The sequence below is a fragment of the Folsomia candida genome, unplaced genomic scaffold, assembly GCF_002217175.1.
Source record: "Folsomia candida strain VU population unplaced genomic scaffold, ASM221717v1 Fcan01_Sc033, whole genome shotgun sequence".
NCBI classification, from domain to species: domain Eukaryota; kingdom Metazoa; phylum Arthropoda; class Collembola; order Entomobryomorpha; family Isotomidae; genus Folsomia; species Folsomia candida.
In genome coordinates, this window is record NW_019091225.1 from 1,018,758 (window position 1) to 1,045,302 (window position 26,545).

The following is a 26,545-nucleotide window of genomic DNA, read 5'->3' on the forward strand; positions in this document are numbered from 1 at the left end:
GTTGCAAAGGCCAACTTTTTTCTTGTGGGGTCGGCAGCACAAAAAAAGCACCACTCATTCATTCACTCACTCACTCACGATTCATAACAAGGTCTTTGTTGATTTATTTGACAGGCAGCAAGCCCACTCATCGCCCCGAGTGACAGGTATCATCATCCCCCTCACACGCAGCAACAAGTTCCATCAACATCTTCGGAAAGGTATCATCACGATGATGATCACCAGCAGCAGAATCAGGTCTATCTGCTGAATCACCACTACCGCCAATACCCCAGCCCCATTCCACCCGAACAGGAGGAACTGGACATTACAAAACCGACAATCACCATGACGGGTAACGGTTTCTTTGTCGCCAGTTCAGGTGGAAGTGGTCGTGATTTAGCCAAGAGTAAAAGTGGGACTTTACCCGATCGCTACACAATTCCGCCGACACAAGGTAATCACCCCACCCCGACGACGAGAGGGTTCCGCGACACGTTCGTTTCCAGCATGACATCGTCCCCACAACCGCCGCCACGTTCGTCCACCTCCGCCAGTCCGCATCGCTCCTCGTCCAGTGGTAATCGAAACAATGAAATCGTCAATTCATCGTCATCCCCTGCAAAAGAAAATTCTACGAATGGGAACACGAACACGAACAAGAAATGGACATTTGGAGGACTTTTTAAGAGGAAGGTGAAAACTACTTCGACGTCTCCTGCTGGTGGTGGTGGTGGCAATATTAATAGTCAAAGTCCATCCGGACTTCATCATCGCACGTCAAGCCCAATGGGAGGACGAGGTTCAATGTCACGCTCTTCTCCTTCACCCAACTCCGGAAATGCACCCATTTCCACCCACCCACACTATGCAAATCCACACGTTGCCCAGTTGAGCAGTCCACAAATCTACGCCAGGCGAAACCACCAGAGCCCATCCAACCTTATTCAGCAACACTATCTCCGCAGCAGTGTTGGGAATGTTTCCTCATCCGGTCCTGCTGGTGGTGTAAACGGTAATAAATATGTTAACAACACTACTCCTCCTCCTCCCACGCAGCAACAAAGGCAAATCTCCCTAGCACGGCAGCAACAGCCAGGAAAACCCTCAGAGAGCGAGCTCACCAGCGATGATTCTGAACTCGATGTTCGAAACCAGCAAATCCAAAATCAGCAACAGCCGGTTTCCTTCAAACAAAACTTTCTCACTCGCCGACTTTCTCGTCGTAAAGAGAAAGCAGCTGCGAAAAAGAAGGAGCGAGGAGGAGGCGGCGGGGTGGAGGCAAGCAGTAATGGATTGTTGAAGGTGCCAAGTAAATTGAACGACGGGAAACGAGTGGGATCCAGCCCCGAATCCTTGAATAATGGAAATACTCTTGCTACCAATAATATCTTCAACTCGTCTTCAAACGGCCCTTGGCCCAGTTGGGAAATCACAAAGAAAGTGGTTCCTCAGCTCCAAGTGGTAAATAATTACTCGAGCTCGGGCAGTCTGTCGCTGAGTCAGGAGGGTTCTTCTTCTCGAGGGTCAAGGGCGGCGGTGAAGGAGGCCGTCAAAGCGAGGGCGGTAGCCAGGAGGGAAAGTTTCATCCAAGACAGCTCCTCCGATGATGACGACGGAGATGAGAGGCGGTCAAGAAGCTCGGTTCAAGGGAGCCACTCCTCCCTGACGCCGTCGAGAGGTCATCTAAATAATGGCAGTGGTGGCGTTGCTCGAAGGCAGCGTCCACATTCCAACTCCATTCTCCTCAACAGTAACCAAATAAATAACAATTATCCTCCTCAAGGACAACCTTTCCGTCCCGTGGTGGCGGGCGAGTATGTCGTCACGAGTCGAGGATCCGCACCTTCTAGTCCAGCCAAATTTGACCACCATAACAACAACTCTTCCTCCCCCCACCAAGTCAGGAAGGCGCCTGGGTCGCCACGTTGGGAGGCAAGGGTTGTCTACACGCAGGAGAATCACGAGAATGAGACGCCCTTCATTGTCAAATTGCCAAGAAACCAAGTAGCATCTCAGCAACTTCGACCCCCATCAGCATCCTCTGGCTACGTGTTGGACCCAGTGCTGCTGGATGAGCAACAAGTCATCACGGCTGGGCTACGTGTCCCAATAATTGGTCAAACTGGTGGTCAACAGATCACGGAGGAAGTTCATTACGCCAATTTGCCCAATAACGCCACGCCACCGGCCAGATTCCGAAGTGCGACGCCACAGTTGAATTACTCGAATAATGTGAACGCCTCGCCACCACCCCCACCGCCCCCGCGACGAGAGTATAGTCGTCTATTGCCAAATACTAACAACAACTTTTACCGACCCGTGTCATGTTCATACCTCGATACGTACAACCACCAGACAGGATATTATAATGCCCAAAACCCTTCTGTGAGAAATGCTAGTCCAAGTCCGGCCAACATTAATGGCGCAACAACGAGCTTTGGTGGGAACGATCCCAGGGGACATTATTACGACACGCATCATAATAATCAATCAACACCACCAAACTACCAACCGCAGGTGCATCATCCGCATAACGGGAACTATTACTACGCCAATAATGACCAAGTGGACAATATTCGAGCAGCCAACAACAATTTTCTGAATCCTCATCCTCCTCCGAATAATAAGAATCCATTGATCCGATCTCCCAGCGAACCTCCGGAAGTTTTGCAAGTTCAACATCAAGCAATGAGGGACGCGGCTGCCTTACGCAGGAATGCGTCCACACCAACGCCCGCCCAACAACACCACCCAAACGACTACTATTACAACAACAACAATCCACACCACCACCAGCAGCAGCAAGATCTTCTTCTTAATCAAGAATCCAGACAAGCAACCCTTCTCCAGCAGCAGAACATAACGTCCAAGTTGGGCTTTCCCGTAAGGAAACTTAACGATGCGGGTAAAATTCCACTCGCCCAGAGTCCAGTGCATATGCGTGCGTCAGAGTTTTGGAGGAAAAAGGAGGCCGAAGTGACTGGCGTGGCAGTGGGACCTAATCCCAATCACAAACGGTATATGACCCGCATCCGTTCCGCAGACTCTTCCCCGTTGCCAATACCTCGGATGAGAAACTCTCCAGGAGCCATTCTCCAAAATTCTAATGAGTCCATCTCGTCTCTCAGCAGCTTTTCGGAGGCTCAGAGTCCACACATGTTCGGTGGGGTCAGGATGGGTCGGAAAATTCTGAATTCCGGCGGCGACTCGACTAGTCATGGGCATAATTCGATGGCAAACAACGGATCTCCTCTGCATGGTGGTGGAGGAGGGTACATGGCCGTTACAAACTCCGTGGTTAACAAGCAAGGAGGAGGTGGGGTTGACAATTTTGGAAACACTGCTTCTCCACCATCCAACCATCCTCATCATCATCCGTACCCACCACCGCTTTCTTCTTCATCGTCTCGACAGGAATCTGGTCTGTCAAAATCAGATCGAGAAAAAACTCCAGTCTCGGCATGTGAGCGACTAAAAGTGCGAAACCCATCGGCCCCAGAGACAAAGGAGGAATCCAATAAAGTCCTCCGCTCCCTGGTGGAACTGGACAATGGGAAGAGTCCAGGCAGGAATTTAGAGGATGCGTTGAATGAGTTGGAAAATATGTACAAATCACTCCGATTGTCCGACGAGGATTTGCTAGACCGGGCAGAACGGAGAGATTTGCCCACCGCCCACCAGGAACTGAGGAACGCACCGCTCATCCCACTCCCACCTTCGTATCAAAACCACCCACAAGCTTTCCGCTATGAAGACCAGCCACCCAGACTGGGATCTGTTGACTCACTCGCGACGGGCAGTCTGAGCTCCACGACGGGCAGTGGGGGCAGTGGGACGACTAATTACTCCTCGGACAACAATAACCCCAGGGTTCGTGCACCCCCATCGAGACGGTCAGCGCGACCTGACACCATTCAAGATGACATGGCTCGACGAAGATTTGACAGCCCGGAAACAAAGCAACCACTCGACCCGAGAAACGTCGTCTCGAAAACGGGCTCTTACATGATACTTTCTCCAGCTTTCTCTCCACCTGTCTCACCCTGCCCCCCAGAAACGCTGCCTCTCTCCTTTTACGGCAACTACAACCAGGACGAGCCCGACCTCACCTTGGACGACGTGACCTTTCGTCAGTACAAGAAGGCCAACGCTATCCGAATAATCGACCCCCAACCGAAATTTGGCATCCCACTCGGACCCATTACCGCCGCACCAGGGACTGACTATCTCCACTCGAAGCGATCCGATCGTCTCCGTCCCCTCTTTCGAGCCACTAAAAACCCCGACCTAGTCAACGACGATATCGCCTTTCGAAACCTTCGGAAGGATTTGAACAGTGACAACAACCTGAGCAAAGACTGGACCCCAAGGTTGTTCTCCCCAACATCCGGGAGAGAAAGTGGTAATGCGTTCACTTACAATAACAATGTCCACTCGCCGTTGCCCGCATCGGATAAAAAGTTGCGAGCGATCCGTTCCCTCTCTGCCAACATTACCAACTATTTTATGGACCACTCTTTCAATCAGAGTGAGATCGGGAAGTGGAACAGCTTCACGGATTTGCATCGTCAAACTAGTCCGAGTAGAAGCGGCGTTGTTGGCAGTCAACCGCAGCAGCAGCAGCAGCAACATCGGGCTTTCAACTACTATCGAGGAGGAGGACGACAAGATCCAAGTTGGGTAGAGCAAGTGGAATCCAGCGTGAGAGGAGGTTCTAATAATAAATTCCTTCCTGAGGAGCCAGAATATTGGGAAAGAAAGCTGCCGAGAAAAACGGTGCAGTTAACTCCGGATTTGTACGACCCTACGAAAGCCAGGAGACCATGGACGGATTTAATATTTGAGACTTTTGAAAAAGAAGAAATGGAGCGAATTGCTGCTGCAGAGGCAGCTGCGGCTAATGCTAATGTCAATTCCAACGGTATTAATGACTCCACAAAGGCTTTGACTCATCTAAACAACAGTCTTGAGACTACTCACAAAACTGTTGGGGACGAGTTGGATGATGATGTTTTCTTGGATGCGAGAGACAAGTCGAAATCCACTTCACCCGAAGATCGAAACAGTCAGCAGAATAAAATGTTAACAAACTATGCAAATTTCCCGGAAACCTATTCTTCCACAACCATACCACCACCACCAGAAACAGAAGGCAAGCCCACAACGACGACCACGACGACAACGTTCGCCATGTTACCAGGTCAATATAACCCTCGTCGTGGGAGTTGGGTCGAGCCATCGCGAATATCTTCCAGCTATCTTTCAGCATCAGACTACGGAACGGAGCAGGATGACCAGAGACGAAAAAGTTGGTCTGATATTCCAAAGGATCATCATCATCATCATCATCTTGATCAGAAGGACGAAGATGGGAACAAACTTTTTAATCCGATCTGCTCTCCGAGGAAAATTAAACAGATAAACTTGGGCCAATTCAATTCCTCGTCGACTTCGAATCCAATTGAGGAGCTCAATTACCAGAAGGAGGGGGAACGAGTGCAGGAATCTGAAAAACAACATCAGCACAAAACGGCCCAACAAATTCCAGGAGGAGCACCAGCAGAAAGCAGTAATATTAGGAACACAAAGGGTGAAGCAGAATTGAACGCATTGATGGATATGCTTATCTACCAGGCCGACACATGTGGTCCTGATACTGCAAATAGCAAAAGCAAAACAACCCGTGTCAACGTCAGCTTATCTTCCGCAGAGACCGGGCATGAGGAGGACGAACAACTTTTCAACTTGAGAAGCAACACGGAATCTGAATCAAACTTAGCTAGCAAGCCTACTCCCATTCCAACGTCGTCGTCGTCCTCAGGAACGACGACACAAAAGGATAGTTCAGAAAGAAACCGGATGGTTGTGCCAAAAATTCCACAAAAAGAATCCCAAATTGATGAGCCAACAAAAAGAAGTAGTCGTGGTGCTACTAGTGGTGGATCTGGTGGTGGTGGTGGGGACAACAACATGTCAAAGCAGAGAGATGCTCTCCTCCTCGGAGAAGGCGAATCATCTCCTCCTCCCGAAATTGTTGGCGTCTCGAGAAAGACGACAACGACTCATCCAACCAAGCGACACGAGGGTGATTCCGATGAGATCAGTATCAAACAACGAATTGACAATAATAATGCCACCATCAACACGACAACCACCATTACTGACTCTAATTTGACCCCAAATTACTCAACTTCAACATTCACCACAACAAATACTAGTATAAATCCGACATCAAATGAAAATGAGCCATTCATCACATCCACCACGTCTCGAGACCCCGGCTCAATCGGTGCTCTCATTGATTCCATAAACGAATCTCTCCCAGCACTAGAAACGTCTTCGGGACGTGCCTCCTCCTCCACGGGCAAGTCGCATGGGAGCAGTTTGTCCTCCACGGGGAGTGCAAGTCCGCCATCCGTGCCGAGTCCGAGACCTGCGAGTCCATTATCAATCACAACGATCACACTATTGACACGGCCACATCATCACCATTCCTCAACCTCGTCCTCATCCACCCACTCGTCCTACCAAGACGACGACGTCACGACGACTGATTCCATTACCCTCGTTGGCGAAGGCAAGGTGACCGAGGGAGAGGGATTGTCTTCCCCAAATAATAATAACTCCATCCCGGCGGAGAAAGCGGAAGTTGATGATGAGACGGATAACCAGTTTCCGGTCGAGACGAGGAGACGTTCCTCCACGACGAGTAGTAGTAATAGTAGTCAGCCCGGTCCTTCTGGGATGTCAGCCTTGGAGAAGAAGTTGTCCGAAGAAGGTGAGGTCACATCGACGAGTGGTAGTGGTGGTGCCGTGGAGGGCGGAATGCGTTGGTTGACCGAGTGGAACAGCGTCTTGCTTGTTGCATGTTACCTGCTTGCTTTCATCCACACTTTTGCACAGCTCGACTTTCTCCCCGTGGTCGGCATCCTGCTCGCCGTCCTCGTCTTTTTCGCACATTTATTTTGATTTCGTAATAATTCTATGTCGCCGCGCCGCAGCCACAGCCGCTTGTTCTTGTCCTTTACATTATTTATTTCGAGGAGGGATATTTACGACAATAGACTTTCCACGACCACAAAAGCATGTCTATCTACATATATAATATAGCACCACGAAGCGTAGGGATGAGTGGATAAAAATAAATCATATCAGACCACACCACCAGAAATGGTATAGTTCTCTTGTACACCATCCATTCATCCAATCTTCTGACCCCCTTTTCCCTCCGCTATTTCTATTTCGATTAAAAATTCAGCTTCCTTCACAAACATGCCATAAGCACAAAACAACACAACAAGCCTGCTTTGTGTCGAGTTCCGGTTCTATGAACTCTTTTTTCTCTGTTCGAGCAGCAGCAGCAACATTCTTCTTTATCAAGTGTTTTGGCAACAAATTGCCATTCCTAATCACACTTCACTAAAGAATGAATTTGCATCACCCACAGCTTCCACCTTCGATTCGACCGGCCTTACACTAGACAAACACACACACAAAACTCATCATCAGCTCGTTTCCATCTCCAAATTCACAAATAAATACGTTCAGAATCGAGTTTAAACTAGAATTTGTAAATGTTTTGTTTCTCATTCCGCGTGCGGAACTTGAGCGAGCTTGAAATAAATTCTGTATCCATTTCATTATATAAGAAGGAACACGAGATTAGAAAAGTCGTCGAGTCGACATATTTTACATAACTCGGTCCGCTCTCTCAATCTTGTTGGATTACTAAATACACATTTCAGAAATTGGGTGAATAGCAAGACATCAGAAATTATGATGTCGTATAAGTAGCGGCTCATTAATAATTGTGGAACTTCTTTTAAGACACGTTGCCAAATGCCTGTTGAACCTCTTGTTTAAATAAAGACGAGCTCATTCGTAGTATTTAAATGGGATGCTCTCTGCATGCAAACTCACCACATTTAGTGCTCCTGTTCCTGTCAGTCAATTATGTTCTGCGTACGAAAATACAAGTTCATTCATTATCTTTGAACTCTTGCAGACATTCAAATTTGAAATATAGTGATGTACACAGAAACCAGACTAACTTGGGATATGTACACACGAGCTCCCGTTTTATTTTGTCACATTCCGTGGCACTGGGATATTAAGTGTGCAGCAAAGAAATGTTGCTTTCCGGGGTTGCATGTAAAAAGTTTTCAGTTTTATTTTGGGAAATATATTGACAAACATGATTTTTTGTGGGTTTGGCTTTTACATTCATGAAGAAATGTCAACGGACATTTACATATGAAATTTTGAGAGCTTTCACCAAAATATGAATAAAATTCTTGATTTTTCTGTCCGTTTCCTCACGCTCAAATACATACTTTCAAAAAGCTTAACCAAATAAGTGTGCATTTATAGTTACACGAATAATATTATTTTATGAGCTCATATCGTTATTAATTGTGTCAAATATGAAACTGAAAACTGCATTTTAGATTGTAATTTATTTGAGAAATGTGTATTTTAAGAGAAACTTTATATAATTTTATTGCATTGTAAAGTTATTATGTTAAGTTAATTTTATTGTAATGACGAAACAGCCCTTATTATTTTGTTTACCTTCATCGATAATCAGAATCATAGCGAGATAAGATAAGTATAAAAATGTACCTTACTTAATTATTCCACCTCAAAAGAAGAAGAAAAGTGACGATGTAAAAATCATGACATTATTATCTAACCAATTTGTGTGTGCACTTTGTTTTATTTTATTTTCACCAGCACTTATCTCACTCACTCACCCACCATGTTCCGCTTTTGCATGAATAATTAAAATATAAATTTGCACGGATTGATTTGCCGTATACTAAGTAGTTTAAGCATGTATAATTCGACCCTAATGCACCCCACGAACTCAAGAGCACTATAAATTGTACCATCGAAGACGACTGCTTACCATAAAGCCGGATTTACGAAATAAATTGAACGCCTAGATCTGAACGGAAAGTAAGGTCGGACGGAAGAGGAGCATTTCATGACCAAATTGAGACTGGACATTTTGCTTGACTGACTAACATATTATTTGCTTAAATAAATGCATGTGCAATGCACGTAATAATATTTATTTAATTGTAGTCGCAACAGTAGAGTAATTATTTAAAATATTTAAAAACTAAACCCTGCTTTTGTAAACGAATGTATGAGTGGAAGTACAAATAACCAATTTTTCTCTTCTGTGTCCTTGTTGTCGTATTTTTCTTGGGATTTTTTAAACCATAACCGATTTTCTTATCAAATCATTTAGGTCTTTTCATGAAAAGGTCGTGATGATGACCTTTTCAAAATCCTGTGACCAACTACCGTCGTCACTTACTTCTTCCTCCATCCTCTCTACTGCTAAATCCTTCTCTGGGTGTAGTACAAGTACATACATGAGCATCTGATGATGTCTTCTTTCTATAATAATAACCAAATGAACTCGTAAAACGTCGCAATAAATTCTGAACGACTGCGACCAGGACGAAATGATGATGACGACCTCCACCTACAACTCGATACCATCACTCATTTATTATAAGAGCACACTTATGTAATGCCCTGCCCAATTGACAAGATACGTAAATACGCGAAAATATTTGGCACTCAAACTTTGTTGCAATTTGCGCAATGTAAACCCCCACGGATTTTTGGCCAAGTCTTTACACGGATCCACCACAACCAGGCCCCACTTCTCTTCTGCCCACTGCAATTCCTTCGGCAGCGTGTGTGTAGTGTATAAATTTGGAGTTGACACATTTTGACGGAGAGGAAGATGAGAATTTTAAACCGTTGCTTTCCTCGGTTCAGAAAATTATCAAGGTACAAATACAGTAGTAAATCTTCATAAGTTATGATTTTCAAAATTATATATTTCTCATAATTTATGATCTTATCTTCAATTTATTATTTTTTTATTTTTTGCTACATTTTTCTTACACTTTAATATTCCAATTTGAGAAAAATAAGTTAAAAGAAAGCATACTTTCACTTATGTGATTCAATAAATGTGATGAACAGAGCGCTAAATAAATATACAGCATTTTGGCGGAAGTACATATAATTTCAGCAAAAATTTGGTTATTTCTATTTCTTTTTATAATTTGCACGGTTTTAATTAATTGGTTTGAGCTTTTGTTTGATTTGTCGTTTTGCTACTTTATTTGAGCACTAATACAGAGAAAATACACGATACAAAGCAAGTGCACGTATTGATTAAGTCGTGTTTGTTATTATTTACCACTGGGTACTATTTATGCTTTGTTTGAATTTTAAAAGTATCTGTTTACTTGTGTTTCTGAAATTATAATATGTTCCTAAAATTCGAAAATATATATATGAATATATTAAAACTTGAAATTAGAACCTCCTCGGGAGACCAGAGGAACGAACGAGTTACGAAAATCGCGTCGAAACGTTGTGGAGAAAGGAGTCCCCAACTTTCTCCTCCGTCCCAGAGCAACTGCAGCAGCCCAATCTCAATCTCAACCAGATCCTGGCCATGTGTCATCTTCCCCCAAAACGTGTAAAACAACTGATGGGGTAAGTTGTTAAATGGATAAAAAATCATTATTATGACGCGACCCTGAAGAGAAAGCACAATTTAATAAAGTGTTTTCTGGCATCTTTTCCCCCTTCTATCAAATTGATTAGTTATGTAATGCAAGGAGAGGAGGAAGAGCTCAATTGCGAAATTATAAATTGCACTTTGTTTCTTTGTGCGTGTTTTCCATTAGGGTGATGATGACGATGGTGGTGGAGCCAGTAGGGACAAAAGCCACCAGAGGAAATCCCATCTTAACCACCGAACTTTCACTGATGAACCCGTCCCAGTCGACTCATCTTCATTCCGTAAGTCACAATTGATTTATCTCCTCTCTCTCTCTCTCTCGCAAAGAAGTGGTTCTTCAGACGAGCCCACCCACGCTTTCATACACATTTCTCTCTCCCTCTCTCTCTCTCTCTTCCATGCACGACTGAGTACACTCAAGAAGGAAATGTTTTCAAATTACAATTACAGATCCTCCTGCTACGATAAACACTTCTTCTTCTTCCGAGATCAAGCAGTCTGGCGGAGTGAGTGGTGGTGGTGCTACTGGCTCATTTTCAGTCACGGAGAATCAAAGAGGGACCAAGCACAGCAAGTCAACTTGCATTTACAAAGTTCCGCCGATCCCTTCAATTCTAACGACGAATAATCACGCGAGCATTCCAAACGGTAGTAGTAACGTAGTGGCGGCCGATTGGAGGGACGGCGAAGGAGGAGAAAGCAACAGTGGAGGGCGATCTTCTGATGGTAGCGGACGTAGTAGAAGTCGTAATGGGATGTCTGGGAAGGCAGGAGTAGCAGATAACTCAATTAGCGCAAGACAGCTGCCCCCAAGTCCTTCTTCATTGAAGCTTAAGCCCACCTCGCCCAACATTGCTAATAAAGTTGAGACCTTTGAGTCCACCAGCAGTAGGAAGAGCCCGTTGGTCAAAGCGGACTCGTTTTCGGATGCTGAGGGCGTTTCATTCATTAAGAAACTTTTACAAAAGGAGAGCATGATGGGAGTAAAACAAAAAGAACTGATGCAACAGCAGCAGCAGCCCTTTTTTCTCAAAAAGAGCCCGAGTGCAGGGAGTACAAATTGGTCAAAGTTTTCCAATGGACAGCCAATATTTTTCAAAAAGTTTTTCGAAAAGGGCACTAAAAAAGGAGATGAAGGGGGAAAAGGTTGGGAAAATATCAATAGTAATGCAAATGCCACTACTACTACTACTACGCACGATGATAAGAATCATGCGAGTGAAAGCGGAGAAAGCCACAAAAGCTCATCAAATCTTGATTCAAATTCAAATTTCACAACCTTCACCACGGGCAATGATTATACGGACGAGTGCGAGGATAAAGAGTACGGCGCCGTGCTGCTCGATGATACCGCTGAAGACTCCACCTTAACGAACAATAAGAGATGCAGTGTAGCTCAGAAGGCCTCCTACTTTATGAAGTTGGAACATGATCAGCGGTTCAGCAAGTGGAGAAAGAATTCCCACGACGAACAACTCCCTCCTTCTTCGTCTGCCGCTTCACCTTTGCCCACCACGAAGATCAATCCGACAACAAGTCTTCATCTGACAGGAGGAACAACGCCTGCTTATCGACATCCGTCTGATGGTCCGTCTGACAGCGGAAGATCAAGGTCTCAACAGCTTTCGATGGAGGTCCAGCCAGCAAAAAATTGTGGAGATGGAGATGCTGCTACTGCAACTGCCACAATTGATGATTCCATTACAATAGATCAGCATCTCGGACAAGGTAACAACGCGGGTTAGTGAATTTATTTATTATCCATACAAACCTCCTAGTCAGTCAGTTGAGCTTTCTCAACTTTCCCGACCGTATGAATCCACACAGTATTTGCATCTATTTGTTCGTCTAAATCCGTAGGTGACGATGTTGACGAGGATGATGATGCCATGGATGGAGAATGTTCGCTTGTTGAGCCGTCCAAACTAAGCCTCAAGGATCGAGTCTACCTCTTTGACAAACTTATTGCCGTTGGTGGAAAACAACCAGTCTCGTCCTCGTCGTGTGCCCCAACCCCGTTGCTGCTCCCAGTCTCCGCCATACCTGTAGTTTCGTCGTCGTCTAAAACGGGATTTCCCGTCATCCATTCATCTTCCGCCGTTATGGCATCGACGACTGGGTTGGTGCCACAGGGGAGATCTTCTTTCCTCCCGATGAAGATCCAACAACCCAGAGTTATCACGGAAGATAGAGCAGTTATTGGTCCTGTTAAAAACAACAGTGCATTTTTTACGAGGCGTGGATCCACCTCAGATCTGGAACTGAATCCTCCAAAATATTCGCAACAAAAATTTATGGTCGCGACAGCATCGACGGCGACGACTCGAAGTTCGAAAACTAGGTCAATGTACGTCAACAATGATGATTTATCCGAGGACGGGGAAGTCTCGTCTGGTGGGCAGGAAGTTGCGGATATTATTTCGCGATCGTATGAAAATTCGCCAGTGTAAGTGGATCCCGATCTTTATGACTTCTTATTTGATCAGGGAAATATCTTATTATTGATGAAAAACCTATTTTCAGAGCACGGAAAAAATCTCTCAAAACTGCCCCAAAACAACCCACGCTGCTCAGCAAGGAGATCTGGCGTCGGTGTAACGAGCAGGAGAAAGTACAGGAGAACTTTTACCCGGCTCATTTTGCCCCCCAACAAACGTACAAAGTCACAACAAACGTAACCAGCCATAGCGTCGTGAGTAAAAGAAGTTGTATTTCAAAAAATAGAATAGATGAATGATCCGTCTCAATCAATTTCAGCTTAAAAGTTTGTATTATTTCCCTCAGGTCGTCCCCCTTGATCCGCGTGGTGCTGACAAGAATAACACGGTCATCAATGAACCAATTCAGCCCACGAATCTTCAGGGACAATCCAATCCAAACTCAAATTCTGATCCTCCAACTCTTTCCCCTCCAACAACTTCCAATCTCCTCCAGATTTTAACAGTGCTAACTTCATCGAAGGATGAATTGGATGATGACGCTGAAAATAACAGAGTTTCAGTTTCAACCCAGCAGCAGCAACGACAACGGAGACGAGCAGTTTCGGAACAACAGTTTGCAACATCGCGTACGAGAAGTGGAACCTCTCCGCTGGGGAATATTCCTGACAATGATGCCAGTTCAATCTGCTTGGCAGACAGGAGGAAGAGTAATTTAAATTCATCTAGAGTACCACTACCACCACCACCAGCACTACTACCATCGAGTAGTAGTAGTGGCCCAAGTACAACAAGCCATCAAGTCCACATCCCCCAGCCGGATGATGAGTCATTCCAATTGTTTTTTGGCAAAAGTGTCACTCCGCAACAAGCAGGGGGCTCAATCTCAATCCTGCCCAATGGTGGTGATCACGACGGCGACGATGATGATGATGACGATACTGGTGGAATAAGTAGGATTAATTTATCTGGTGAGAACGGGTCGAATGCAGATACGGAAATGAATCTTGTCCAGAGAGAAAGTGATTTACTCGTAATGAAGAAAAATGTTCCTGCTCTGGCACGACGGAAATCCAGTGGTGGAAAGTCGAGCAGAAATCCGGTGAAAGCACTTGCTGCGCGGATTGATTCGCGTAATCAGTGGTACACGGAGACTACGAGTTCTTTGGTGGAAATGGTGAAGTCGGACGAGGAGGAGGACGTTGCTGCTGAGTAGTTGTGAAATTGACGTGAAAAGCTCTCATTCATTAAATACCAAACCCATCTGGGAATAAAGTAATTAAATGTGTGCGGAATAATTATGTAACAAACGGCTAAACGGGAAGGATTCTAGTGATATATTTATTAAGTTAATGGTCTGTGCACATACATAATGCGGAGAAAATGACCCTGAATCCAAAACATGTAGAGAAAGCGCAACGCATTAGTCTCTCTAACTGTAAATTAGGTTATGGCAATATATTCACGATTAATTAATGCATCTCTTATCGTTGTTGTCACATACAATTTTTAACTAGACTTGATGAGTTAGGATAATTACAAGAAGATAATCTATGATCGATAATAAAGTGTAGAACATGTAAAATAAAATCGAATTGGTATGGTTTGACACCACAAAATGTAAAAAATATAGTTAAAATTATTTAATGTGGCATAGGTCAGTTTGCATTGGAATCTGTAATACGGTCACCGTACGGATAAGCTAGCTATGGATAAGCTATAATCTATTGTCATTATTACCAATTAATTACTGGGTACGCCATGCTGCTGATATTATTAGTATAGCGATGACCTATGCCAATCAATATTACTTAAATAAAAATGTACTCGTACACATAATGGAACATAATAATAAAATGAAAATAGTCATGCGTCATAAAAACTGATGAATATTATTATTGCACATTATCCTGAATTTTTTCCCCAATAAATATGCTAATCGCGTATAATTCTGTGTTTTTTACAAGCAAAAAACTTTCGGTAATTGTACACAAGTAAAACTGAAATCGCATCACGTCTCTTCCAGCCATTGTATCATCAATCAAGTCATGCGTATTTGCATAAATTGAAAGTTTTGCAATTAGTGGTACTTATTATGCAATTTTTCACGTATGTTGTTGTTGCTGTTTGTGGTGTGTATCCAGCTTAACGAGAAGGTCGCCTCGCATCCAGCATCGTGGCGTAACAAATGATTCATTAATAGGAAAACTGGAAATGGCAGTTTTGGTTTTGTGTTGTAACAAGTTTTCGAGGAAAGTGCTTTCCATTTCATTGCTCTCATTTCTGCATAAATCAGCATCCACCAGACCAGATCCACCATCCACTTGGCATCCTCCGCCTCCTACCTGATTCTCACAATGCGATGGTGTGAAGTGTAACCCTCCGATTTGGTTGAAATTTCGAAATTAAGTGGTCCATGTCAATACAACCAACGTTTCTTCAGGCAGTTTGTGCGATGGTCAGAATTTGCCAAAATATTTGAGGTGAAAGTTGAAAAATGGGCGATTTTTACCAGGCGGAGGAAGCAAACTCAAATTCCATTCTCGTCCCGTGCTAAAAATTGCACATTTTTCAACGTTAACCTAAAATATTTCGCCAAATTCTGACCATCGCACAAACTGCCTGAAGAAACGTTGGTTGTATTGACATGGACCACTTAATTTCGAAATTTCAACCAAATCGGAGGGTTACACTTCACACCATCGCATTGTCAGTGAGGATGAGGATATGCAATTCATAAAAGTATTTATGTAAATAAGCCAGGAATTCCAAATGAGTTTCAAATATCATATCCTGAACGAAAATGCAATAAATAGAGCTTGCATCACAACTGGATTTCCCATAAGTCAAACAACACAATCACTTTTACTACTTGCTGCCCATGCAGCCAGCCAAACCACCTTTGTTAAGTAATAGCGAAACCATAAAGTTGCCTAAATTAGGGTTAAGTCAGCACAGGACACACCAAACCACATAGCACATTAAGTAAGAATAAGGACGATACATACTTCTTCTCATTGTCAGCAGTGTGTTGCATTCCACGAGCTAAGTGACTAGTGACTACTCAAGAAAAATCTCTCAAAATGGCAAAATCCATTATAATATTGTGTGCATTTTCATCCCTATTTTTGCATACGATTTGCACAATCGCTGCGGAACAATCACAAACCCCGGAAGGACGTGTCCTCATCTTGGAACGATTTAATCAACTCAACAACAAAACTGTAAAGATTTTAACGGGACAACAACGACCACCACCTCCGCCTCCTCCTCCACAACAAATTACTAATTACAGACCCATGTCAAATCAGAATTATTATCCGAACAATAACAATCCAAATACGAACCAGTATCCACCCCAGTTTCCACAAAGCCCTACTGGTGACCAATTTGGCCAGGGAAGTGGTCTACAGCCCAGTTACCAGCAGCAGCCTAGCACCAACCTGCACCCACCACCCCCACCACCACCCCCACAAGAACAAGGACAACCCGGCGTGTCAGAAATCTACGTCCAGATAATCGGCGCTATTGAAAAGCTGGTGGGACGCATTGATAAGTTGGACTCGCGACTGTCGACCCTGGAAAATGTCGTGTTGCATCTCACCAACAAGAAGGACGCACCCATGCAAGGTGAGTGAGAACTGGGGGAAGTTGAGATTTTGAGACAAATTGAACTTACCATTTTCATGAATAGGAAGCTGCCCAAAAAACTTTGTGAAAATTGATGGCATTCGAGGAAAATGTTATCACGTGAGCACCCTCCTCCCACCAGGCTCAGTCCCACTGTTTGACTGGACCACTGCTCACGGGAACTGCGGAAAGATGGGGGGTCGATTAGTTGAGATGGTTCATTATGACGATTTTCTGAGAATCTCGCAGTTCTTGGTTAAGTATTCAAACTTCAAGTAAGTAGAGACCTATCAATAGTTTAAGAGCTGTTCATTTGTTATCAGAATTTTCTAGCATTATTTTATTTCTTACGTTTGTTTATAGGGATTCTGCCTCCTCTTCGTCAACTACGTCCACAGACTTTTGGATTGGTGGCATTAATCCAGGACTAATTTGGATTTGGTCCGAATCTGGTCAGAAGGTTGGAATGGATAAGCAATTTTGGAATGATAACGATAACTCTTCCAATGCACCGGGATGTCTCAAATTGTCCTATTCGAAACGATTGGATGCATTCTTCTTTAAAGGGTAACCTAAATTGAAAATAACTATTTAACATTTTAAACGTGTATCAGTTCAGTATTTAAAAAAATACTCGTTTCACTTTTTAGAGCTCCATGTTCACATTCGCAAAATATGTTGTGCGAAATGATGGATAATTCAGTCTCACGAGCTTTGGCAGAGTTTGAACAAGAATTATTCCACGGAGATGATCAATCTGCCAAAGAAGATGAATAAATATGACATTGCTATTAAAATTAAATATAATTATGTAAAAACAAGTAAAATTGAACATGACAAACCATTTTTTAAAACCATTTTTCTTATTCTCATTTTTTGCATGGTTCGTTTGGGGGGCATTTTTGAGACAATTCTCATTTTCCCAATAATTATTCATGATATTGCAATGTTGTATATGTTACGGAAAAAAGAAGAGCCAAATATTGTCGCATTTTTAGCATTAGAAATTTGGACATAAATAACGACAATAAAATTTCCATTATTTCCAACAAATTACGAATTGTGTCAAAATTTCAAAACTGCAATTCAAAACACTACTGTGACTCAATACCCCGAAATCCACTCCCGCTGAAATTCTGAGGGAAATTCGACTCAATAATATTACCCAAATATTAAGGAAACTCTACTTGTTCAACATTGGCGTTAGGGATGCGAATACTTTAGTAAAGTAGAAAAGATAAGCGACTTATCATAAAAAGTAGGCATACAACAAATAGCCGACAGTTGACCAAGTTTTACTAAAAAGAGAAACATTTTCCCAAATTATTTACTGTTCTATAGTGTGAAAACTTTAATTTTTTGTGACATTTTTAACTTGTTTAAAGCTTGACTTTACACGAATTTCCAATTTCAGATATTTTATTTTACTTTTCTTCCGTTATGCACTATCACCGTCGTCACGAGCTTATCAGTGTCGTGTAGACTGGTGTTTAGAGGAAAATGGAAGAGAGTGAAACGGATAAAAACAAACTGTATTTACAAATCCTTCATCAAGACGGATTAAGGGAGGATTGTGGTAAAGAATTAAGAACGATGGGTAAATTGCACTATTACTAATTGTATAAAAAAATGTAAAGGTCGTTCCTGTACTAAATTTGATACTTTTATTTCTGTTGGTTTAGAGTTACAAGCGTACTCCAACGTAATGGACGTGATGCGGGCGGAGGGGACGCTCGACAAGGAAAAGAAAGGAGTAATTGACTCGTTACGAAAATATTTCAATATTTCCGAAGCAAGACATATAGCAGAGTGTCGGAGAGTTAATTCGAATAATAAATTATTAGAAATGGCGGATAGGTAAGAAAATGAATTGTTGGAAAAAATTGAATTATAACAAAAAATATGGCGTTATTTTTATGCAAAAATATAAACTTCCTTCCTAACTTTATATTTTATTTCTGTTTCATGTCAAGATTACAAATAGGGTTCGATTCCGAAGCTGCAGATGAGACATGGACCGTCGAGTCCTACGGCACATTTCCACCCTTGCCTTCCCTTCAACGCCGAACTTCTGGATATAGCAGAACTTCGTTTTCTCGCACTATTCTACCAGTAGCAGGACCTATAGATGAACTCCATGATATTGTCAAGACGGAAGGCAATGTCGAATCATTTAAATCGATTTCAGATGACGTGGCAGCCTTAGCGGAATTTAAGTGGCACTCCAAAGTTAAAAAAGTTAATAAAAAAGTGCAAACCAAAGTATCAACCATTCACAGAAACGGTATCGCTGGGGGAAGCAGTGACGAATCTGACGTTAAAAACGAAAGAGAACGCTCTCCCGACATCATTGATGCTGGTTCTCCACTCAAGAAGACATCTCCTCGACGTGGAGTGGTCACGAAAACTACACGAGGTCCTAAAAGAAAAGCATCCATGGAACAATTAGTAGACACCAACCCTGGTAGTAGGAGGCTATCAAATGTGGAGACTACCAGATCTGCTACTGCTTCCACCACGGCTGCATCCTCGGCAAGAATTACAAAGAAAATGAAGTTCAATAAGGGGTTTGCCAAGACGAAGGGGAAATTTCCAAAGATTAAATTTGTCAAACGACCACGCGATCCGTCTCCCGAATTAAGCACTGATGATGAAGATAACCACCGGCATCATCGCCATCATCATCAAGGAGTTATTAATAAGGACGATCATCCGCGAGCGTTGGTGGGGTTGGGTCCCTCCTCCTCCGCCATTAATAATACTGTTGAGAGTCCCACAATTAGAATCACTTCGCCACCCATGCGGCCTGTGACAACCACGACATCGAGAGGACGCGGATCTCGGATGCGTGGGAGGGGAATGTTCTCACGAGGTCGTGGTCGCGGTGGGAGAGGTGGTCACGCTCTGTCATCGCCAAATCTAGGGTTCATACCCAATAGAAATGATTTAGCAGCCGGCGGATCACCGCCTCGACATGTCATGCCAATATCGTCTCCTTCCAAACGCTCACCCTCAACGTCACCAACTAAGCCGTTGAAAGCTTCCAAACCCAAGAAGCCTAAACCAGTCTCGCTAAGTCGGAGGAAGAGCAGGCTGAAAGAAAAGGAGGACGACGACATGCAAGTCGAATGGAACGATTATGACGATGACGCCTTAATCATAAGTAATAAACACTTTCCCATCATCAAGAAGAGGAAACTTCACCCGGACGAGCTATCCCACTCGGATGATGGCGACATGATGGAAAACCCCCTCTTGAGAAATCATCACGGTAAAATTCACCTCGAGAATGGTGAAGCTCACAATAGCAAACAAATTGGTGGCTATGTCCCGCACGGATATCATCATCAACACCCCCACTACCACCAGAATTACTTGTCTCCACCAAATGACCACCATCACCACGTCGGAGGAAGAGACGGCTCCCATCTCCGAAGTCCACAACTCAGTGGTGAGGAGACTGACAGTGCGTCGGAAAAGGGAAGCATCACTGGAGGCTCCAGAACCAACGAATCTCCCGGAACGAACAGCAGCAATGCCAACTCGCCACCACCCCCACCTTCCCGACAAAAACAACGGTTGAAGAGCCCATTCAACCCTTCACCCCAACTGCCCCGAATCAATATCCCCCCACCAATCTTCTCTACGAGTTTGAGCAGCGTGCAGAAGAAGAGGCCCCAAAAGCATATAAGTGTCGTGGACTCGCTCAACCTTCACTTGCCGACAACGCCCACAGCGTCCAGTCTTGCCTCCTCTGCAAGAAGAGAATCAATGCCAACGGGAAGCAGTATATTTTCTAACCAAGCTATCCAACTATCCAGAAATGCGGGGGGAAGTCCAGGCATTTTGCAGACGCAGCGAAAAGCCACACCCCATATTTTATCCAACTCTAAAACAATTCAAAGAACGTACGTTCCCACGACCTCCTCAACTCCCTCCGGGGTAATTAATTCTGGGGGAGGAATGTGTGTGAGCGTGGGTGGAACGACGATTAATTTATCAACCAGCAACCCGATAACCTCTATAAGCAGCACAGCAGGGGGAACAACGGGTGTTCAAGTTCAAACGAGCGTTAATATACCAAATGTTATATCTACGTCTTCGGGTATCATTCAAATTCCAAACTCCTCTCCGGCAACTATTCCAATGCAGATGGGGACAACGACGGCCACTGCCAGACCACCGGGGTCCTCACCAATTATTCTGGTCCAGAAGACAAATCCAAACTCTAATGCTCCGGCGGCAGCAATTCAATTGCAAAGCAATGCGGTAAGCCGTAGTATTTTGGAATATTTTTTATTGTTCTTTATTTCTTGAATAACGAGTAAATAGTTATGTAATTGACATATTTTCATTTCAGATGGCTTCAAAAACTGGTTCTCGGGCCGTGATTTTAAGAAGGACCACTCAACCTCAACAGCAATTGCCGCGTTCGGTATGTCTTATTAAATATGTCGTAGTTTTTGTACCGAAATGTTAAGCCAAGCATATAAATTCAACTATTAATTAATTGCAGCAAGGAAATGTAATGTTTTTGGATGTACAAAATAAGCAGGTTACGAATCAAATTCACCCATTCCTTCAACCCGTGTCCAGGATTTTAACTGGTATGTCATGACCAAAAATTGGACCAGAAAATCAAAATTTGCGTATTAATATTATTAGTAACATTTTAATTATTGTTATTCACAGCTCCGTCAGAAATGTCGGTGCTGAACATCCAAAGTGGTCAGCCTCAGAGGACACTAATTCAATCCTCCTCCCCCGATCAGCACCATGAGCCAACGGTTGTTTTCAAATCAGTTGCGACGCCGTCGATGTCGCATCGGAAACAAAAATTAGTAGGAAGCGAGGTAGTTTTCACTACCATTCCGAACCATGTTCAACCTGGAGCAACTATCCGAATAGGTAGATGCATATGTATAAATATACATAATAATGGCGTTCAATACCATGAATTGGAATAAAGTGCTAATAAGGCGTCCTAATCGTCATAATACTTAAAACTCTCTTAAATATTTAGGGCAAAATGATACTCAAATGGCTCAAATTGAAGCTGAATTACTGGAAATGGAGCAAGAAATTGCGTACGAGGAAGAAGTTGAGACATCCGAGTCTGCCAATAACTCTGTCGAACTTCCACATCAATCAATACAATTTACAATTCCTACTAGAAACTCTGCAAGTCATTCAGCCATATCTTCCACTAGCGTGTCAGGAAATTCTTCAGCAGAAGCAAACACGTATTCAACTGCTGGTAGCGTAGCGTCTAATTCTACTGTAAAAATTATAAATGCAACGTATGGTGGAATACCTGGAGATAATAATGCTCAAAACCACAATTCCCAAAATATGGTGGCCAACCACGAAGATATATTTTCCACAGCGTTAAAATCATCCGGAATTGTGTTTACTGACCAGCAATTCTTTGATGTCGAAGGTACAATCAATTACAACGATTTATGCAAAGTGAATGTGCATTGATATGACTGAATACCCATTATTAACTGGTTTTGACATTTGTAGAAATTTGCGAAAGTAATGACACCCAACAGCAACAGAATTCTGTCGATGTAATCAATCACATAATGCTTGGAAGCCAAGTAATTGATTAATTAATAATTAAAAAGTTCTCAACTCAATTAACTCATTTTTAATATACATCTTATTTATTTGGTTTCAGGAGAACGGAAGCAAGCAATAACTAGACTAAAGTTATGGTTATGTAGTGTGAACTACTAATTTTTATAGCAAAATGATGCATGTATCTCTCTCTACCTCCTCCTCATCACTTATTCAACGTCCTTCCTGGTCTTTTTTTACCCGATTTTCGTCATCTACCAACCACGAGTGCAAGATTCTCCACGATTACTACGTAGAACTATTAGGAGCTGCATAACCGATACGGTCGGAATCGCCCACACCCACCCCATGACCCCACCCACGTACGGTTAAAATTTCTTACTGTGATTCTATTTATGTTTAGCATATCATTTAGCATTGTGCCCATGCGTTTTACCTAGATTTATTTACCACTAGATACTTGACGAGTAATAATTTGTGACAATAACAATAATTTATAGACTATTTTATTGACCGCGATTTATCCTGTTTTTTTATATTGATCCCAATATTATTATCAATATCGCTATGTATTCAATCGTACAATACCGGAGTCAAGTTGACATATCTTTTTTTTGCCCGTAATAATACATCGTTACTACTTCCGCTACGCAGTTTTATATCTTGATGTTTTATTGTTGAATCGTGACCCACTAATCTGAGGGATTGGATTTAAATCAATCTCTCGATGTACAAACATATGTACGAATAATAATTCTGCGCGCACATCACTAATGTGCCGAGCGAGATTCTTTTAACCTTTATTGGAATAAATTTTATTACGCCAGTCGCCACAAAAAATCTCGTTAAACTTGATGCTGACTTTGCAATAAAAATATTATTCAAAAAATGTATTTACGGACTTTGAGGACAAACCTATCACTTTCCTCGCTCACTGGCTCGCTCGTACCAAAAAAAAACTTGTTTCACCTGATTAGATAATTTGTTTAGTTTTCCTTAAAATATATTTACGCCATGTTTCCGTACTAAAGTATAAAATTTATGTATGTATCATTGTTTCGACATGAAAGTCCGGTTCTCTCAAAATTGTATGTACATTTCGTGTCATATTACTTACGATAAGTTGACAGGGCTTATTAATTGACAACAATTGAGAAGATCGTGTCAAACTTTTGAAGTCGATTATTTATTCGTCGTATCGTAACTATACGTACGTGCATGGGGGTTGATAACGAGATGGTACAAATCTAAGTTAGTACATACGTGTATGTAAAATAGTAATTAACGCTAGGTAATAGGTTGGAGAAAGGGGAGTACATAAATCGACGAGGTGTAGTATGTAGTAAATAATTAAAGTATTTAATCTAATAATGCATGCCGATCGACGATGACCTTTACATACACCACGTACATATATATATTTAAAGTTAAAATACAGGTTAGTTTTTCGAACTTTCAAAAATAAAAGGACGACATAATACCAATAAAAAGTTAAAACTGCATGTGTATCTCTCAATTTAATTGTTTTACGCCAGCTTTTTCTCACGAAATCAAGTATTCTCATCGTGCTCATGTCTGTTCTGTATGCACATTCAATCACCAATCTAATCGGAGTTAAGTTAAAACTGAACATAAATAAAGCGTAAAATGCATTCATTCAACATTCCTCTTTTGTGATTTTGAGGTACTTTCTTCATCGAGCGAGGTGATGTACTAACCAAAACCATCATCACCAAAGACGTGGATTTTATTGCAAGTGAATCACCAAGTCCAATACTTCACGAGACGAGGGAGGCACGATAAAAGTGGGAGAGACGAAGCATGCAGCGTTTTTAAGGAAACCGGTCATTGACGCTCTTTCCGTGTAGTAAGTACAGCTTGCATTGCACAGCTTATTAAGAAGTGTGAGACGTTTTTTAAATAGTTATTTATACATTTCTCCCATCCGTCCGTTGGTCGTGGTGTAAGTATCACTGGGATGATGGTTGAGGTTTAGTACTTTTGGTTCGTATGGTACGCTTGTTCGGGTACCTCCTTGCGCCTTCGTTTCTTCCTCCTCCTGATTCTGACACTATTAAACACATTTTTTACGACAGGTTGAGGTAGTACTGGTTCAGTTTAGTGGAACGGTTCAACAGTTAGAGTTCCTGACAGCGCAGCAGCAGCAGCATTTGACTTTTGATTTGAGGCCAACCTTTCCTCCTCCACGATGCAACTTTTACCAAGTGCATTCTCAAGTAAACATATCTAACCAATATCGTATGTACTTACGATATAAAATGCAGTCCATATACAAATTACATGCATCCACAGACACAATAACGATCTAGGTCAATCAGAGTGTGCAAAGCTTTTAGCCAGTTTTATTTAATGCCCAATCGCCTTTTTCCCCTCTTTGGTTCGACTCTTGACGAATAACTATGCACAATCTTAAGGTCATATGGGATGACGATTTGGCATTTTTACCTTGTTTAAAATCTTTAAAATTTGATCAATTTCACGAATTTTGAGATAAATTCAACTTTTTGAATGTAAAGTTAATTTTTGCTACAAAAAAAAATATCGATTTGTCTTAGAAATAATTTCTAAATTTCTAAATTTTTGTCAAGCAGGATTTGTTGATGATCTTGTAATTGTAGAAAGAGTTGTGGGTAATAATCTCCCAAACATGCAGAAAGCTCTTGATGTCCTTTCTAAGGCGTGTTCCGAAATTAATATGAAACCTAATCCCCTCAAATGTGAAATTCTAGTTGTAAACTTTGGTGGTAGGAAATTAAATTTTTCCACAGATTTCTATATAAATAATGTTAAAATTCCTGTTGTTGACAAGTTAAAATTATTAGGAGTTCACTTCACCTCGAAATATGAGTGGAACTATCACATTTCTAAAATTGTGTCTTTAGCAGTGGGCAAATTGTATCAATTAAAAAAATTATTCAAGTCTGGTTTTTCTATTTCGGAATTAATTCATGCTTTTAATGTATATATTAGATCTGGTTTAGAATATTGTGCGGTCATTTGGGGTCCCGGTTTACCAATCAAACTTATTCACAAACTTGAAAAAGTGCAAAAAATTGCTTTATCCATTATTTTAAGAAAACGGGTCGATCATACTAATTATATTGATGTATTGAATTCTTTCAAAATTGAGTCTCTTGAAATGCGTAGGGACATTTCACTTAAAAAATTCGGGTTTAAACTAATAATTGGTCGTTATTCTGTATTTTTGCCTGAATTCGGTACTGGTTCATCAAGTATGATGTTAAGAAAGACTAATATTGTTCATCAGACCAATATTAAAAATGCAAAATATTATAACTCAACATTACCTACCTTAATTAGATTAATCAATTCTGAATACAGGGAAAAAAACACTATATTTAGTTGCAAGTATGAAACTATTCTAATGCTGAAAGATAAAAATTGTGTTTAGTTATAAGTATTGTTAAGTATCATTCCAACTAATAGTAGTGGCTTAGAGAGTTTGTAAACTGTCGAAACCATGTATGTTGCTTACTTAACTAAATGTTGGTAGAGTCTCCTTCTCTATTTTATAACATGAGGTGTTTTTTTGTATCACATATTATGATAAGATCAGTATAATAAATACTATTATTATTATTATTATTATTAATTTGCGATTATACAATCGTATAGTCACATTGCCCAAAAAAGGTAAAAATTGTATTTGGACAATGTGGCCTGGCCAAAATTCGCGTGCCTAGTGACAAGACTTTTAGGCACGACCTGCCTTCTTGCCCTTGCACACTCTGAGCTCAATAAATATCGCCGATGGTAAGGACATGGTTTTCTGCATGCCTAGACGAAATGCAATGCACAACTTTTAACGACCCATTATTATCGTCATAACGCTATACGTGCGCTGCAGGGTTACCGAGTCTATTACATGAGCTAAAAGTCGATATGGTTGCAATAACGATATTAATACTCACAGACGAATGTGAGCCAAGCAAATGCACTTATTTCTCAGTATTCCTCCGACAGTCATGGTCGATAAAACAATCGTCGAGGAGTAGTTGCATTATGCAGCACTTATACATGTATCCATGCACTCGCTACTTATCCCTAAATGCAGCCGTTTTGCATTCTTGCAAAAAATGAGTGGTTTGATGGTTCAGTTCAGCCCAAACAATTCAAGAGTCAGACAATACAGAAGAAGCAGTAATAAAAAAATACCTCCGTATATGCAACTTAAATACGGTTCGAATTAAAATTTTACATCGATGCAACAAGCACTACTATTTTTACGACGAGGGGTTGGACGCTTGCTTGACGGTCGGTGGCGGAGGTGGTGTAAGTGGGTACGAAATTGTTTTTAAAAATTCCCACAGCT

The 26,545-nt window shown here is 42.0% G+C and overlaps 3 protein-coding genes across 7 annotated transcripts in view; all 3 read left to right on the forward strand.

The window, feature by feature from the left end:
• LOC110860684 overlaps positions 1–14,864 on the forward strand; it is a 50,955-nt gene extending 36,091 nt beyond the window's left edge. For 4 of the 5 annotated variants that reach the window (XM_035860506.1, XM_035860505.1, XM_022109776.2 and 1 more), the window contains 7 exons: positions 115–6,760; positions 10,334–10,512; positions 10,707–10,821; positions 10,991–12,280; positions 12,401–12,986; positions 13,064–13,232; positions 13,325–14,864. In XM_035860506.1, the coding sequence (XP_035716399.1) occupies positions 115–6,760; positions 10,334–10,512; positions 10,707–10,821; positions 10,991–12,280; positions 12,401–12,986; positions 13,064–13,232; positions 13,325–14,194 (9,855 nt within the window). In that variant the 3' untranslated portion in view covers positions 14,195–14,864. The remainder of the gene's footprint in view (positions 1–114; positions 6,761–10,333; positions 10,513–10,706; positions 10,822–10,990; positions 12,281–12,400; positions 12,987–13,063; positions 13,233–13,324) is intronic. The other variant, XM_035860504.1, reaches the window with a different exon arrangement.
• An 807-nt stretch (positions 14,865–15,671) lies between these two features.
• On the forward strand, positions 15,672–17,465 carry LOC110860588. Its single transcript, XM_022109654.2, has 4 exons — positions 15,672–16,608; positions 16,673–16,883; positions 16,972–17,175; positions 17,259–17,465. The coding sequence occupies exons 1-4, from the start codon at positions 16,062–16,064 to the stop codon at positions 17,383–17,385; spliced, it is 1,089 nt and encodes a 362-aa protein (XP_021965346.1). The 5' UTR covers positions 15,672–16,061; the 3' UTR covers positions 17,386–17,465.
• Positions 17,466–17,762: 297 nt separating this feature from the next.
• LOC110860568 lies at positions 17,763–25,794 on the forward strand. Its single transcript, XM_022109630.2, has 10 exons — positions 17,763–18,205; positions 18,291–18,465; positions 18,582–20,877; positions 20,969–21,043; positions 21,125–21,215; positions 21,301–21,516; positions 21,632–22,048; positions 22,135–22,211; positions 22,292–24,058; positions 24,288–25,794. The coding sequence occupies exons 1-9, from the start codon at positions 18,109–18,111 to the stop codon at positions 22,310–22,312; spliced, it is 3,465 nt and encodes a 1,154-aa protein (XP_021965322.1). The 5' UTR covers positions 17,763–18,108; the 3' UTR covers positions 22,313–24,058; positions 24,288–25,794.
• Positions 25,795–26,545: the final 751 nt, after the last annotated feature.

What these genes read in the sequence shown, in the direction of transcription:
- LOC110860588 (XM_022109654.2), top strand. Translation starts at nt 16,062, where the DNA reads ATGGCAAAATCCATTATAATATTGTGTGCATTTTCATCCCTATTTTTG. An exon ending in GAAGGACGCACCCATGCAAG is followed by an intron (nt 16,609 to 16,672) that starts GTGAGTGAGAAC and finishes TTTCATGAATAG; the next exon opens with GAAGCTGCCCAAAAAACTTT. An exon ending in GTTAAGTATTCAAACTTCAA is followed by an intron (nt 16,884 to 16,971) that starts GTAAGTAGAGAC and finishes GTTTGTTTATAG; the next exon opens with GGATTCTGCCTCCTCTTCGT.
- LOC110860568 (XM_022109630.2), top strand. Translation starts at nt 18,109, where the DNA reads ATGGAAGAGAGTGAAACGGATAAAAACAAACTGTATTTACAAATCCTT. An exon ending in TTCAATTGCAAAGCAATGCG is followed by an intron (nt 20,878 to 20,968) that starts GTAAGCCGTAGT and finishes TTTTCATTTCAG; the next exon opens with ATGGCTTCAAAAACTGGTTC. An exon ending in GCAATTCTTTGATGTCGAAG is followed by an intron (nt 22,049 to 22,134) that starts GTACAATCAATT and finishes TGACATTTGTAG; the next exon opens with AAATTTGCGAAAGTAATGAC.